At 41.5% G+C, this 16,705-nt stretch overlaps 1 protein-coding gene across 1 annotated transcript in view; it reads right to left on the bottom strand.

Moving 5' to 3' along the window:
* Window positions 1–16,705, bottom strand: part of DNAAF9 (dynein axonemal assembly factor 9) — an 84,359-nt gene that overhangs the window by 41,081 nt on the left and 26,573 nt on the right. Inside the window, exons 6-17 of the mRNA XM_069856679.1 lie at window positions 15,344–15,450; window positions 11,802–11,879; window positions 10,045–10,143; window positions 9,205–9,260; window positions 7,418–7,553; window positions 5,734–5,819; window positions 4,903–4,935; window positions 2,615–2,702; window positions 2,072–2,148; window positions 1,748–1,792; window positions 1,249–1,294; window positions 57–168 (exon numbers count right to left, since the gene is read on the bottom strand). Of these exons, the coding sequence (XP_069712780.1) occupies window positions 57–168; window positions 1,249–1,294; window positions 1,748–1,792; window positions 2,072–2,148; window positions 2,615–2,702; window positions 4,903–4,935; window positions 5,734–5,819; window positions 7,418–7,553; window positions 9,205–9,260; window positions 10,045–10,143; window positions 11,802–11,879; window positions 15,344–15,450 (963 nt within the window). The remainder of the gene's footprint in view (window positions 1–56; window positions 169–1,248; window positions 1,295–1,747; window positions 1,793–2,071; window positions 2,149–2,614; window positions 2,703–4,902; window positions 4,936–5,733; window positions 5,820–7,417; window positions 7,554–9,204; window positions 9,261–10,044; window positions 10,144–11,801; window positions 11,880–15,343; window positions 15,451–16,705) is intronic.

Below are 16,705 nucleotides of genomic sequence, written 5' to 3' on the forward strand. Positions count from 1 at the left end.
TTCCATGACAACAAAGTTAACAGTACGACCATGTCAATGTTAGATTTAATAGTTACCTTTTTCTTTCACTTGTATCCGTGATGTTAGGAAGGACTCTGAAAAGACAACAGATCCCAAGCATCCTTTTCCTGTGAGCACATCTGGAATGTCAAATACCATCATAGACGCCTACAGCGAACGGTTGGACAGAAAAGAAGAGAAAGCAGAACTTGAAGTATTTCAATTGAAGGAGCAAACTGCATATGTTTTATACCTCCTAAACCACAACACTTCTACACTGCAGTGGCAAGTCTGAGATCGTAGAATAACTCAAGCTGGAAGGGACCCATAAAGACCATTGAGTCCAACTCCCTGATCCTTGCAGGACTATCTAAAGCTAAACCATATGACTAAGAGTTATCCAGATGCTCCTTGAACTCCGACAGGCTTGGTGCTGTTACCACTTCCCTGGAGAGCCTGTTCCAGTGACCAACCATGCTTTCAGTGAAGAATCTCTCCCTAACATCCTATTTGAATTTGCCCTGATGCAGCTTCATTCCATTTCCTCACGTCCTATCGATGGCCATCAGAGAGAAGGGATCAGCACCTCCCTCTCTGCTGTCTCTCCTGAGGAAAGTTGTAGTTTGCGATGAGGTCACCCCTCAGCCTTCTCTTCTCCAAGCTGAACAAACCAAGTGACCTCAGCCATTCCCTTTAAGTCTTGTCCTCGAGACCTTTCACCATCTTGACGGCCCTCCTCTGGACATACTCTAATAGTGTGATGTCTTTCTGATATTGAGGCACACAAAACTGCACCCAGTATTCAAGATGCCACTAGAGTGCAGAGTAGAACAAACACCTCCCGTGACCTGTTAACTACGTGCTTGATGCACCCCAGGACACACGCGGCCCTTGTGGTTGCCAGGGCACATCGTTGGCTCGTGTTCAACTTGTCATCAACCCAAACCCCAGATGTCATTCCATGGGGCTGCTCTCCAGCCTCTTGTCCCCTGGTTTGTACATGGAATGGGATTAGCCTGTCCCAGGTACAGAATCCAAGATAACCCTATGTTAACATTTTATTCCAGATTCAACCGACTTCATGTTAAAACTCGATCTTACCTTGGTTTCAGCATCTGAAACGTATCTCACCCGTCCCCTTCCATTTGTATTAACACAGATAAAAATCTCTGCATGCCCCATAAAAAACCCACTCGAACTTTGTTTTCTAATAAAATGTATGATCAGAGTATTGAATAGCTTACTTACCGTTTTAATCAAACGCAGGCTATCCTCACTATCTAATGGAGTAATCCTAGAACAATAAAGATCATTAAATATTTAAAGGTTAGATCACTTAGGGTGACTTCATAACTGCTAAAAAAGCTATTTCATTTTAAAAAGAAATCTTATTTTTGTCAGCCATCTCAGACAATTAGAGTGGAGATTTAAAAAGCACAAGTTTGTGATATTAATTACTTTAAAAGCAGCGTTTTAAGAGAAAATTTAATGGGCTTATGCTGCTTCTACTCATTAACAGTTAATAAAATCGATCAGCCCTGTTCTTTTAGATTTTTAAAGTTTAAGATGCTACAGGATAACAGATATGAAACCATTAAATTGTCTCAGACACAAAAGCATTTAGTACATCTTGTATGAAATAATTAAATGCAATGCTTGCTCAGAGGTTCCGAGACAAGAAAAAGAAACGTATTACTGCATTACAAATACAAATTAATAACAAGAAGTGACAGATAGTGATACAAACCTTCCGTGATTATTCACAGCCTGAATTTGAAAGGTGATTTTGGAGCTGTAGAAAAGAAATTGCACTGGTGAAAAAAACGTGGTTTATAGCACTACTACAGGTAAAACATAAGCAACGATAGACTTAAAGCAAAATAGCTGAAGCAAAAACCCAGGAAAAGAAAAATGGAATTATGATTATGATTTTAAAAGTCTGTATGTATTGTAAAGTCTTGGAATTTGACAGTCATGCAAGTTCAGTTTAAAATTTATACTTAGTGTGCTCTTACACACTAAGCTTATACATTGACAACACAGCAATCAATAAATATCTGAAAATACATACCGTAATACAGTTTTAAGCTGAGTTAAATGAAGGTTATCCAAGACAGACATAAACCTCTCCTCTGCTACCTCCTTTGCCTTAGAAAAAAAAAAAAAAAAAGAATAAAATATCTTTTCCCATACTTCAAAATCCCAGCAACTACAGCAACACCCAGAAGACAAACAGAGACCACACACTAAACAACAATACACTGATGCACCAGGCTAAAATTTGCCCTTTCACATAGGTAATTTCCATGGAATTATGGGATGGTTTGGGTTGGAAAGGACCTTAGAGATCATCCAGTTCCAAGCCCCCTGCTGTGGGCAGTGACACCTCCCACTGGAAGGTTAGGAAAATTCATAAATGATGGAAAAAACAGCATGAATGTACAAGAACAGAGATACTGCAAAATTTCGCTTTTTAAACAGAATTCAGAGAGACTGGTTGGAGGCCACGGTATTAATTTCATTAATGTCACGCAGTTGACTGAAAGGTGTATTTCTGCATTTTGGTTTGCATGGAATCAACAATTACAATGTACAGAACTGGCGCTTCATTTACCTTGGATTCAGTGGAAGTTTTAGCATAGCACTCAATGCCAGCAAGCACAGCCTCTACAACAGCAGTATATATTTGCGACAACAGCGTACTGAAGAGAAATACAAACACAACATTTACTAGACAGATAGAGTTCATGCCTCTTCTGTTTAAAGGAGCAGTTTTCCCCACTCATAACACAATTACCTCCTAGTGAACGGGTCCTTATTCAGATAAGTATAGAAATAGCTTTATACTTAACCTTTCAGTTTAAAAAGAATAAATTAGAGCAAGTAAATTCTTCAAATTACAGAATATCTCAGGAAAAAAAACTGTTGGCAGAAATGTATGCCTACTTGCAGTCTGGAAAAAGATATGTTTGATTATTGGCTTTCACTGGAGTTGTGCCGAGGGGCACATTCTAAATGTAACAAGAATAAAATGATGCGTCCATGATCTGCAAATGCAAAACTGGAAAACAGAGGGAACCAGCTTCAGAGACTGACTTATTCTGGTGCACATCAAGCAAAAAATACCTAACAACACTGTCACCACAACCTTTTGAGCACATCCACATCACAGCTATAGATGTATTTAGAGCTCCAGAACTATTAAAACCCACTTGTGCCCAACTAAGCATCATCAGCCTCTGTCTTCCAACTAAATTGGAATAAAAAAATACACAGATGGACAAAACAGTCCTACTTCTCCCAACTAACTGCTCGCTGCTCTCCTGCAACTGCCAGATGTTGAAGGAGGGAAAAGAGGGAAAAAGAATCATAGAATCACCAGGTTGGAAGAGACCCACCGGATCATCGAGTCCAACCATTCCTATCAAACACTAAACCATGCCCCTCAGCACCTTGGAAGGTGAATCAACCCCCTCCCTGGGCAGCCTCTGCCAGGGACCAATGACCCTTTCTGTGAAAATTTTTTTCCTAATGTCCAGCCTAAACCTCCCCTGGCAGAGCTTGAGGCCATTCCCTCTCGTCCTGTCCCCTGTCACTTGGGAGAAGAGCCCAGCTCCCTCCTCTCCACAACCTCCTTTCAGGTAGCTGGAAAGAGCAATGAGGTCTCCCCTCGGGAGATACAGCTGTTAAGCCGTAAGCAAAGAATTCCTGAGGGATGGAAAAAAAAGCATCTGAAGCTCCCAAACATGGTCCAACGTGAAGAAATCTCAAAGTGTGCAAATGCTGGTCTGGCCAGACACTGGGTAACTTAAACAAACCCTATCTATACCATATTCTTTGAGCTTCACTCCCAATAGCAGCAAGAGGTTTTAAAATTGAACCTTCTTACTACTTGTTGAGGTTCCACATAACTTTTTGTACTACCGCAGGCACTTAACTTAAGTTTCCAGTGCACAATCATTACAGGAAACATGTATAATTCCTCCTGACTCTGTAACCACTCCTATCTGCACTCAAGTTTCAAGGCCTGATCTAGTGGGATGTCCCTGCTCCTGGCAGGGGGGGTTTATGTCTTTGAGACCCATACCACAACCATCAAAAGCCAACAGCACGTAGCACAAGAGTCACCACTACCAGCTCTCTCTGACACATCTTTAATACCTTGCTAACCTGTCACACAGGCTTGCAAACTGCTCCCCTGCAGAAGAAAGAACAGGTTCCTAAAGTTATCCTAACTAGTAAGGAGGAAAAAGATCTCTAAGGAAAGGTCAGGTTTATTAAGACTGAGAGCAGTACCAGAGCAGATTGCATGCAGTACATCCCTTTCAGGCTTTAAGACTATGTTAGAGAAGTGGACATCAACACGGATAACAATGTTATTTTGTGAGACTCAAAATGTGAGGAAGGTTTGTATATTGCTAACAATAAAATTCAGAAATTAACTTCAATCTGCCCTTTAATGCAGTGAAATTTTTTTCCAAGTTTAAGTGTTCCCTGCTTGCATTTTCACAATTATGAACCCTGCTCATTTTTTTAGCCTGAGGAAACCAGTCTAAAAATTACTTTGACTTCTACCTGTGGAACATGCTCCTATTCGGTTATAGATACTTTCCACCTATATCGGGGTATATTTTAAAGCAATTCAAGTAAGTGTTAAGACAGAAAAGTGTTACTACAAGGTAATCCAAGTTTACTCTTTTCTTTCATACCTTGCGTACAGCAGAAGGGATGTCACTGCATCAATTCCTATAGTTCAAAAACCTCTCATATACACCTTATTCTAAATAAAAATGTAGCTTTACAAGCGCCAACAGTCACTGCTGACTAAATGCAGTGTGGACCTACTGCCACAAGGGAGGAAGAGTGAGGAGGTAAGGCATAATAAAAAAGTGGGTGGCTTACACTTGTTCAGCTTGCTTGGGCATCTCCTTGACGCTGCCTGGATTGAAGACAAAAATATTCATTTTAAGTACTTATAGAAGGGGTCAGAACAAAGACCTCTCTCATGCTGCATCCTGTCTTCCAATGTGGCTGTTCCTGGACACCCAGGAAAAAGCACAACTACAGCAAACACACACTATAATTCCTCCTTTGCGAGCCTCCAGACACTGTCTCTTCAGATACATTCTGAGCTGGATAAGGTTTCAAGATATAGAGCAAACCTAAGGAGAGTGATTTTATCCATGAACTCACGCAGCGATTTAAAATGGGTAAGAAAATTGTTGTTAAGAATTCCACCTGGCTTCTTTTTATTAGGAAAGACAACTATTATAACCCAAACTAGATGATAAAGGGTAAAAGTCAAACAATTTTCTCCATTCTTTCAAAATCCATAATTATTCTGTTAAAAAAACAAACAGATTTATCTGGCAATCACTACTTCGAATTACTAAATTCTGGGGACTTGTTTTTCTACCAACATATATGGAACACCAACTTAAAACGTTTATCTTGTACTTGTAAAAGGCCTGCAGATTAAGGTGCTCTCTACCTTGATCATGCTTTCTGATGCAAAAACAAATACAGCTCTTCACCTTTGAATATATCACTTTCACACATAAATGTAGGACATGCAACAGAACAATTGTTCCATAATGGCTTCACGTACCGTCTCTACCACTGCATGACATAACGTCCATAAAAGGAATCAAAACGACCTTGTAATCACTATGAATTTTTAAAAAATCAAAATATTAACTGCCTTAAATTACTGCTTGGTGGTTTTTAATTTACTCACCCAGAAAAGGAATGTGAGTGGTTCCGAAAAAATAGGTCCTTGAACAAGCCAGAGGTCCCTTTGGAGACACACACTGCACTACCTAGTTGTCGGCATGAATGAGATACAAAAAGACCTTTAGTAAACAACATTGATGCAATAATTAACAATAAGCTATGTGCCCCTTGATTCTGCTAACCACTGCCAGACTAGAGGAAGCGTACAACACATACTTAACTGGATTTTAAAAAGCAACTTACGTTTTCAAAGGCATATTTCACTTTTGACTTGACCTGAATGGTTGAAAGGCTTTGGGAAGGAGATGAGCTCTGACTTCCATAAGCATTAAGCATGTGCTTTCAATTTCCTATGCCAACTGCTCTTCTCAGAAAGAGGAAAATGTGTCAGGTTCCCATAACTATGCTTGCACTTGGTCTTATTTTCTATTTTCATGACACCCTATTAGAACAGTATCACCTGTACCTGCGAATAAACCATCTTAAAGAACAGTGTCAGAATCTGAGGACAACAAATGCAGCAAGTACCACAACAAAAATAAATGTACTTGCATTATGAAAGGTATTAAATGGTCTTAACGGGAATGTTAAGGGGAGAAAAAAAACCAAAATTGAAAGAGAATTTACAGAAATAGGGTTTATTAGGGCAGCAAATGGAGGATGAGATTTCACTGGAATGCTAACAATCCTTTCTCAGGCATTTGACTCATGTAATGTGTCCACAACACCCATGTCCATCCATTCCTACGGCAACTACGCATGAAATGTTGTCATGACAAGATCATAAAATCGCTCCTTCAATCATACGTTCATTCCACGATGACCTGTACTCAGCCACATCCACCTCCTCAACACCACAGACTTTGGACTCGCACAACTGATGGACGCTCCCAGAGGCCACGGAAATCAGCCACCAGGGAGGACTACACAACGCAATCTGCACGCTACCTCTCCTCCTTCGCTGCGAGTTACCTTCTTGATGCACCCAGCCCAGCCAGCCAGAGGATCTGAATTCCCTGGGGTCTCTTCCCAGGTTATGTCCCCTGCGCGGCAGTGCAACAAGCCATCGACCTCATCATATGTTTTAAAACTAAGCTTTTACTTGAAAATGGAAACAAGTTAATCTTACAAATTGATCTTAACATTCTTTGAACACCAGAAAGACTTTCAGATTCAGGAACAGTTCAGATTTGGGTACCCGTAAGTATCCTTTGCTTATTCCCAAAGTCATTATTAAGAAAAAGTATCTTTCTATGTCTTTTTAAGAAAGAGCTAAATAATTCTGATTAAAATTAAACCTGTGCATCAGAGTTAAGCACATCCTATGCCACCATCAGGAAGATTTTCACTTTACAGCTAGGACAAGTGTCCTCACAAAAAATATTTCCCTCGTCCCCAGCCTACACATTTACAACACCACAAGTGTTAAAAAAGCTGTCTTTTTAAAGGGGAAAAAATATTTTAACTCATTGAGCAATTCCTGATTAAGCACCCAGTATAGTGTGGTGTGGAAAGAGAGAAAAAGGGTATTTGTCCCTCAAACAGATTGTTAAGGTAACATATGTTTTCATATGTTAAGAATCAGGTATTTAACTCATGGAAGGTAAGCATTTTAAGACCTTCACCCCAAAATACACAAAGAGAAATTGCTTTAAAATATCAGATAACTAGTTAAAAGCCTCACCATGTGCTTAGCAGTGCTTCCACCAAGGCCAGTGTTTCGCACGAGATGTCCTTCTGATGGAAAACTGAAATTAGCAGAGTTCAAGTTTTCCTTAGTTGAGTGGCTGCCAAACAGAACGAAGGGCTGCCGGCTGGGACTGCAGAGAAAAGAGGACATCAACACCTCAATACTAGAAGAAAACTTACAACAACAAATGAAATCAAAGCTTCCAAGTCAGATGGATCAACTATTGAATTTCTCACTAAAACAGCAGGACAAAAAAAGGAAGTTTCCCAAGTTTCAAAGAAGAAACTGCTTGAATTAACAAGACCCTCACTTCTTTCACATACAAGAATGTATCTCAAGGCCATTTCCCAAATGCTGTTAGACAGGGTGGGTTTTTTCTTCTATTTTAAAGTGAATTGCCTTGAAAAGCTGACTAGTTTAAAACTTATCAAACCCTGAAATTACTATAATGGAATTAAACAAAACTATTTTGGTTTTAATCCTGGCTTTGGGCCCAAGACTCAGCTGGAGAGGTCAAGGCTTTTCTTTTCATTATTTATATGCAAACAACATAGGATGAGAAAACAATAAAGGACATTGAACTCCACTGTTTAATTCCAAATAAAGAGGAATCTTCAGAGATATTCAAGTAGCTAAGCAACCTTTATTTAACTGAAAATAGTAGAACTCTTGCTTTTGCAACATATGACAAACAGCCTTCCTCTCTCAGTTAAAGTTCCATGCTGAAATAAAATAGAGTTGACCTGCATTACCCAGTTAAATTGGCTACGACCTGGGGGTTTAACTGCCCTGCTCTAAGCGTTGGTCTGGTGCATGTTGTGACACATAAAACTATACTGACTTCTACAAAAGTCATATTTTAATGGGGTTTGAGTATCACATAAATAGGACCAGAAGTTTCTACACAGCTGTCAGTTTGTGGTTTGAGCTAAAGTAGAGTCAGTTTTCTAACTTCAGCTCAGTCTCATCTAAGTAACCTCATTTTCACACAGGCCAATAGGACGCCCTGAAGGCTGCACCTTCAGGGAGAGGCAGGCAGGACAGGTGACCCCAAACTCATCAACAGAGGATTCCATCCCATAGACATTACACTCAGTATAAAACTGAGAGATCACAAGGGTCTCATGCTCTTCTTCAATGGCCAATGCGAGGACCCTGTCTGTCTTTGCCGCTGATACTGGATCCATGCATTCCCAAATCCAGTTTGTGAGCCCAGCTCTCTCCTAACCTTGGACTCTTTCCCTCATGTCTGCTCTGCAGCATCTGTGGTGACGTAGGGTCATTGAGGGGTGAAGGAAGCCACGATTTAATATATTTGTATTACTTATTATTATTATTACTACTTAATTAGAGCTGCAGTTTTAGTTTTCCAACCCACAATTCTTTTCCTCTCAACTCCCTTTCCCTGGGGGTGGGAGGGAGGAAGGGAATTGGGAGCCCAACTGCTCGGTTATAGGTTCCAAAATTGGCCGGATGGGGGTTAAACTGTGACACTGTCCCTGTGCAGTAAGCTTGCAAGCTTTGTTTTAGGTATCAGACCACTAGAACCACAAGGTTTCTAGCATATTGACATTGTATGTGTAATAAATACAGACTAAAACCCACGAAAACTCAGCTTATTCTTCCCAGAATTGACTTTGCAGAGTTTACTTAAATATGCAAAGATGAGATGTGCTATACTGAGATGGTTCAAAAGGAATTAAAAGCATTATGGTACCAGAAATAAAAAGTATCAAATCAAGGTACCAGTGACACCACAATTTCACAGGAATGAGCGATACCTGTTATCTGTTATATGGCTTGAGATCATCCCGTGACTGAAATAACTTCTGAAAGGCTGTGAAGAAGAAAAAAAAAAAAACACTTGATTAACAAATAAATGAAGAGAAATTGTGATATATCATAGAATCACAGAGCAGCTTGGATTGGAAGGGACCTTAAAAGATCATCAGTTCCAATCTACCGCCATGGGCACAGACACCTCCCACTAGATCAGGTTGCTCAAAGCCCCATCCAACCTTGCCTTGAACACCTCCAGGGATGGAGCAGCCACCACTTCTCTGGGCAACCTGGGCCAGGGCCTCCCCACCCTCACAGGGAAAAAACGTCTTCTTAAGGTCTCATCTCAATCTCCCCTCTTGCAACTTAAAACCTCATCCTATCCCTGCACTCACTCATCAAGAGCCCCTCCCCAGATTTCCTGTAGTCCCTACAGGCACTAGAAGCTGCTCTAAGGTCTCTCCAGAGGCTTCTCTTCTCCAGGTTGAACAAGAAAGATTCTCAGCCTGTCTTTGTTATGGGAGGTGGTCCAGCCCTCTGATCATCCTCATGGCCTCTTCTGCACTCACTCTAACAAATCCATTTCCTTCTTGGTCTTCAACAAAGTTCAATTATCAGCCAACACTCAACTGCATTACACCAGGCAGTGCTGAGCTATCAAATCATGGACAGGTACAGTGGGCAGTGAATTTAAAAAAAAAAAACCAATAGTTTCTACTCCTCAAACATGAAAAGTGAAATGGGGTAGGGAGAAAAAAAGACAAACCAAACCCAATGTTGACTACTGATTACTCCTGCATGGCTGCCATGAGCATTTCAAGAGATTAATGATGCAGGCATACCTCCCCCGCCTGAGATTCCGATAGTTCCAGAATGAAGGGAATTTCAGTATCAAAAGTAGCAAAAAAGTTGGTCCACTGGTGTTCAAAAATCATTAAATCCTAGAAGAAAAATATTCAACATGACTTAGTGAAGCAAGTGTTATAGCACAGAAAGGACATCACAAACTGTACCAAAGTTACCTTAGATCAACAGCGATGACATTTCACTATGCAGTACGGAATACAGCCTGTCCAATCATAGAATATTTTGGGTTGGAAGGGACCTTAAAGATCATACAGTTCCAACTACCCTGCCATGGGCAGGGACACGACCCACTAGATCAGGTTGCTCAAGGTCCATCCAACCTGCCTTAAACACCTCCAGGGATGGAGCAGACCCTTAGCAACCTCATTGTTCTCTCCAACTACCTGAAAGGAGGTTGTGGAGAGCAGGGAGCTGGGCTCTTCTCCCAAGTGAGAGGGGGCAGGACAAGAGGCGATCGCCTCAGGCTCTGACGGGGTGGTTTAGGCTGGACATTAGGAAAAAATTTTTCACAGAAAGGGTCATTGGGCACTGGCAGAGGCTACCCAGGGAGGTGGTTGATTCACCTTCCCTGGAGGGGTTTAAGGGATGGGTAGACGAGGTGCTGAGGGACATGGCTTAGTGTTTGACAGGAATGGTTGGACTCAATGATCCGGTGGGTCTCTTCCAACCTGGTTATTCTATGATTCTATGAACCTGGTCCAGTGTGTCACCTCCCTTATAATCAATAATTTCTTCCTAATGTCTAGTCTAAATCTTCCCCCTTCCAATTTCAAGCCATTCTTCATCCTACCACTCCAGGCCCTGATAAAAAGTTCCTCCCCAGCTTTGCTGTAGCTCCTACAGGTACTGGAACGTGCTCTAAGGTCTCCCTGGAGCCTTCTCTTCTCCAGGCTAAACAACCCCAACACTCTCAGCCTGTGGGCATAGCAGTGGTGCTCCAGTCCCAAACATTTATCTCAGTTCCACGGGAAGGGGGGAAAATGAAGTATCACAGGGTGACAGCCTTATAAACTGTACAACATTTTAATTTTCATTGCAGCAGTTGATTAAACAACAGGAAACACCAATATTTTTCTAATACAGGATACTTACTGCTGGACTTGCTGCATACTAAAAGCCTATTTTGCTGCCAAGCTAGAAACTGATGAAAAAAATCAACCACAAAATAATATATACTAATACTTATAATTGCTTTCACTCCAGCACTGAGATCAGACCACTGCACTAAAGTGAGGAATCGCTTTCCACTGTACCAGATCACTGTCTGTATTTCACAAAGCATGAGGACAGCCACTGTGTGGCACTGTTACCCACCTAAAGTAGTTACAAAGCAATCCTGAAAGTGTTTTTTCCTGGAAGAATGGCTGCACGTTTAAATGGATTTTTTTTCCCCCCTCTTACTGCAAAAGGAGGATTAACGCACACAAACACATAAACTTGCTGTACTTTGTACACAGGCCAATGACCTGAAGAACAGTCACACCATTCAGAAAAACTTTTAGGAGAATTCCAGGCAAATTATGAAATTCAAGGAATCCCAGACAAGTTCTTTTAATGTGTTGTGGACTTTGCAGTAGATGTGAGGAAAGGAAAGAGACTTTGTGATGAACAGGACACAGAGCCAGCAGATAAAGTCCATAAGCACTAATGAAACCAAACCCCAAGTCACAAGTTTACTCTGAGGTGACGCTAACAAACTGGCAGTTGATGCAGAATATTTCACCTGCATTACCTCAAAGAGCAAGTCCTCCAGAGAAACAGGATCCATTTTGCTGTATGTCTTCCACAAATCAACACTGACATCCATTAGCTGGAAAAGATTACGAACACGTTTCTGTTAAAAACAGCATGAAGAAGGCCACAGGTTCAGGTTAAAGTCACAGTCAATCAGACCTTCAGCGCACTGCCCAGTCCAAGAGTCCTTTGCTCTACACTGCTGGTTAGAAGAGAACTGAGCAGATGAAAGCGTTCTGAACGCCTCAGAGACTCATCTCCTCCAGCGAGGGTTTAACGTGCATGTAAAGTTTTGTTTGCATCTTTCAAAGAAATAATTTCATAAAATCTTTCAATACTGAGTTAACATCAAAGAACAGTATCAGCCGGTCCAAGCCAGAGGGAAAGATCATAGAATCATTAAGGTTGGAAAAGATGTCTAAGATCATGAAGTTCAACTGTGATCAGTTTTCAGAGACAAGACAGATGAGAAGTGGATTCCAAGGTCACTCATCCCAAGCACCAGCCAATTCTTGCTGTAAGCGTAACATAAATTTAGGCAAAGCCAGTTTAACCTAGCAGTCAACAATACCTTCTTCCACATAGTAAGATGATGCATATGAAAACACTACTCAAAAATACACCAAGGGACACTTTTATATGAAAAATATCTACATTTACAGGGTTCCCTAACAACCATTTATATAAAAATGCAGCAGTGACTCAAGTTTTCTTAAACTGCTGCTTTGCAGTTATTGCAGTTACTTCTGTTATTAGACATGGCAATAATGATTTCCCAGACATCATTTCCATTCACCTATTGGTACGGTAAATTCTCTGGATTACAGCACCTTGAGCAACTGTGACTTCTCCAGTAAGAGAGCAACTGCCCTAAAAGCACTGAAAAAGATATTAATAAAGTATCATCATTAGATTATCTTCAACTCTAGCACAGAATCATAGACTCAAATGGCTGGAAAATACCTTTGAGACCATAGAGTCCAACCGTACCTGTTCACTACTAAATCAGATCCCTGAGCACATCATCTACCCATCTTTTAAACCCCTCCACGGATGGGGACTCCATCACCTCCCTGGGCAGCCTCTGCAGGGCCAGAGAACTCTTTCAGTGAAGAAATTTTTCCTGCTGTCCAATCTGAACCTGTCCTAGCACAAATTCAGGCCATTTCCTCTCATGCCATCACCTGTCACTTGGAAGAAGAGACTAACCCCCACCTCACCACAACCTCCTTTCAGGCAGTTGTAGACAGTGATGGGGTCTCCCCTCAGCCTCCTTTTCTCCAGGCTAAACAACCCCAGGTCCCTCAGCCACCTCTGATAACCCTTGTTCTCCAGTCCCTTCCCCAGCTCCATTTCCTTCTCTGGACACACTCCAGCCCCTCAATGTCCTTCTTGGAGTGGTCCAGCTCCTACTGGCCACCCTGTTTCTGATCCAAGTCAAGATGCCATTGGCCTTCTTGGCCACCTTGGCCACTGCTGACTCATGTTCAGCCACTGTCAACCAACACCCCCAGGTCCTTCTCTGCCAGGCACTTCTCCAGCCACTCTTCCCCAGGCCTTTAGCGCTACATGGGGTAGTGAACAACAGAGGTGAGTCAGTTTGAGAAGCTAAAAAAAGTGTGTTCTCGGTGCATTTTAATAGCAGCAGCAGCATTCATTTCTACATCATCTACAGTGATTCCAAATGTACTTCCTCCCCTAGATGGTTTCCCTCCCCATCTGTGACCTACAGCAGCTGTCTAAAACCATGGATGCATGATTACATAAAAAGTTAAGAATGCCACTTCTCACTTGTAATCCCCTTATGACTTTAGGGGGAAGAAGGCAAGAATTGAAGCTGGAACTGGCTGAACTGCCGGAGCTGATGTGCTCACTCTTGAAAAAGCCCCTGAGGATTTGCAGTGCTCCTTTTTAAACCTGCAAGAGCATCATGAAGACAGTATCAACTCCCACAGTGAAACAGGAGAGGCTCTGTCCTCAGAAAGTCATTGCCACAGCATTGACACGTTTTGTCAAAGCCTCTACGGGTTCATGAAATGAATCAGCAAGGTTAGAGACCCAAACAACTCCTGAATTCACAAATATTCACTAATTTCAGACATCAGAGAGGGCTACTGCTACTTAGACCTCCAAAAGGATGATCCTCTGTTTGCACTTTGTATTAAACAATTTTGACAGGTTCACACAATGACATAGTAAGAGCAGTAGTGATGGAAAAGAAAGGCATGAAGGGAGGCATCAGTGGAAGGAGTACAGTACTCAGACACAGAAAGGCACACTTAAACCCATAGAAGAGATTGTTGAGCAAGTGCGTACAGTACTACAAGTGATGAAACTGTAACAACGGAGTTATTAATTCACTGGGGTTTTTCCAATTGTTAAAAGTCAGACAAAGAACACTCTAGCTGTAAAAATGGGGAAGTGACAAGAAAAATAGGACATCTGCAGTTCTGTGGCAGAGGTCCAAGAAAATGAAATAAAAGAAGCTTCAAGCATGTACATAAATACAAAGCTGGGCTCTGAAGATACTGTTAGAGAGCACTTAGAAAATAGGCAAATCAAATGACACAAATTGCTCACAATGGAACAGCAAATCATTATTAAAACTAACAGCATCATCAAAAAAATTAACTATTACCTTATTCACCAGACTATGATGAGCTAAGAACATATAATGTTGGTGAGAAAAGTAGATGCATCTCTTGTGTGAAAATCAGTGACCCAAGAAACAGAGTTCTGATTTTCTCAGGTAACGTCACAGAATCATAGAATGATTTTGGTTGGAAAATACCTTTAAGATCATTAAATACAATCATCAATCCAGCCCTGCTAAGTCCACCACTAGACCATGTCCCCAAGTACAACAACTACTCACTTGTCTTCTAAACACCTCCAGGGATGGGGACTCAACCACCTCCCTGGGCAGCCTCTGCCAGTGTTTGAAAACCCTTTCAGTAAAGAAATTCCTCTAATACCCAAACTAAATCTCCTCTGGCACATCTTGAGGCCGTTTCCCCTTGTCCTGTCACTGGCTACCAGAGAGAAGAGACCAACGTCCACCTTGCTACAATCTCCTTTTAGGTAGTTGTAAAGAATGATAGGGTTTCCCCTCAGTCTCCTTTTCTCCAGTCTCTCAGTGGTCAGCTTCTCATTCTGCTTTTGAGGATCTACACACATCTAGCAGAACCATGAAAAAGGGGTTTCTGTTATTGGTAGAGGAAGATCTAGAAGACAAGGAAAAAAGTTCTAGAATACAGCAGGAAGCTCGGAGAGGGAACCAAACAATTTTCAGTTATCCAGAACATGACGCAGTACAGCTCATAACAGTCGCTCAGAAAGACTGATGTCTCTCATCCTTGGACACTCAAATCAGCTGGATAAGATCCTGAAAAACTTGAACTAACTTAGATGCTGGCCCTCCTTTGAGCAGTGAGTCAGGATTAGATGATATCAAAAGGTACTTTCCAACTGAAATAATTCTGTGATTCAATTTCTGCATCAGAATGGAGACAGAAGAAAATGAAAAACATAACCACTCACTTCATATTTCATTGTAAAGAAGCCGTCGCCCCCAATTCCTTCCAGTGCAAATGCCTGCACTATTGGCCACTTTTCAACAATGAACATATCAAATATCTGTAGATGACCTGCAAAAGAAATGTTTCACAGAAATGTTCTCTCACAAATACCAGCAGTTTGCCTTCAGCGAGATCTTAGAGCTGTTCTGAGAGTCTAATAAAGGATCTCAATTATCCCAATATGTCTTCGTACAACTTAAGTCTGCAGCTGAAGAATGTTTTTTTTCTGAAGGAGATAGCTTTTAGAAACTCCTTTCTCTACATCTCAAATTCTGTCTTTTCCAGCTATTGATCTTGTAAAGGTATAAGTAAAATAAGTAAAGTAAAGCCATAAGTAAAACAGAATTTTAAATTAGGGAAGAGGAAAACTATTAAGCCTGGTACTTATTGGGGAAACTAATCTGAAATGAAGTATGATCGTCATCCTTAAGTTACACACGTTATTTAGATACTCCTTAAAGAACCGCCCTGCTCCTCCATGCTCTAATTCATTAATGATATTCCAGGCAGTCAGAGCATGTGATCCCTTCCTTAAGAGAAGCAATGAAGACTTAAGAGTAATAAAAAAAGAAGAGATGGTTTTGAATTTAGATGGCTCAAAAACCATAGAATGGTTTGGGTTGGAAAGGACCTTAAAGCCCATCCAGATCCAACCCCTCTGCCATGGGCAGGGACACCTCGTACTAGATCAGGTTGCTCAAAGCCCCATCCAGCCTGGTCTAGCACACCTCCAGGGATGGGGCAGCCACAATTGCCCTGGGCAACCTGGGCCAGCGTCTCACCACTCTCATCATAAAGAATTTCTTCCTAATGTCTAATCTAAATCTTCCACCTTCCCATTTAAAGCTATTCCCCCTCATCCTATCACTCCAGGCCCTTGTAAGAAGTCCCCCATCCCCAGCTTTTCTGGAGCCTCTTTCAGTACTGGAAGCTGCTCCAAGGTCTCCCTGGAGCCTTCTCTTCTCCAGGCTGAACAAACCCAATTCTCTTGGCCTGCACCGTCAGCTCCAGCCCTCAGATGGTCTTCATGGTCTCCTTCGGATCCCTTCCAACAGTAGAAAGCAATTTTTTGTTTGTTTGCCTCTCACCGACTGTACCATGGATCAAAAACTCCACAAGCTCACACAACACAGCCAAGTACAGGCACTGTATTGCGTTTGCATTATTCACTGCTCGGGATGCTTCAAAGCAGCTTCACTCAACAATGTGAGATTACATTGCTCAGGCTGCAAGGCTGGCGATGGATCATAACAGGAAACCACAGAGGCCAGCGTTTTCAGTGCTAAAAAAAGGAAACTTGCATAACGAAATGTTTATTCTTTCC

Source organism: Phaenicophaeus curvirostris, chromosome 4 (genome assembly GCF_032191515.1).
Source record: "Phaenicophaeus curvirostris isolate KB17595 chromosome 4, BPBGC_Pcur_1.0, whole genome shotgun sequence".
In the NCBI taxonomy this organism is placed as follows: Eukaryota; Metazoa; Chordata; class Aves; order Cuculiformes; family Cuculidae; genus Phaenicophaeus; species Phaenicophaeus curvirostris.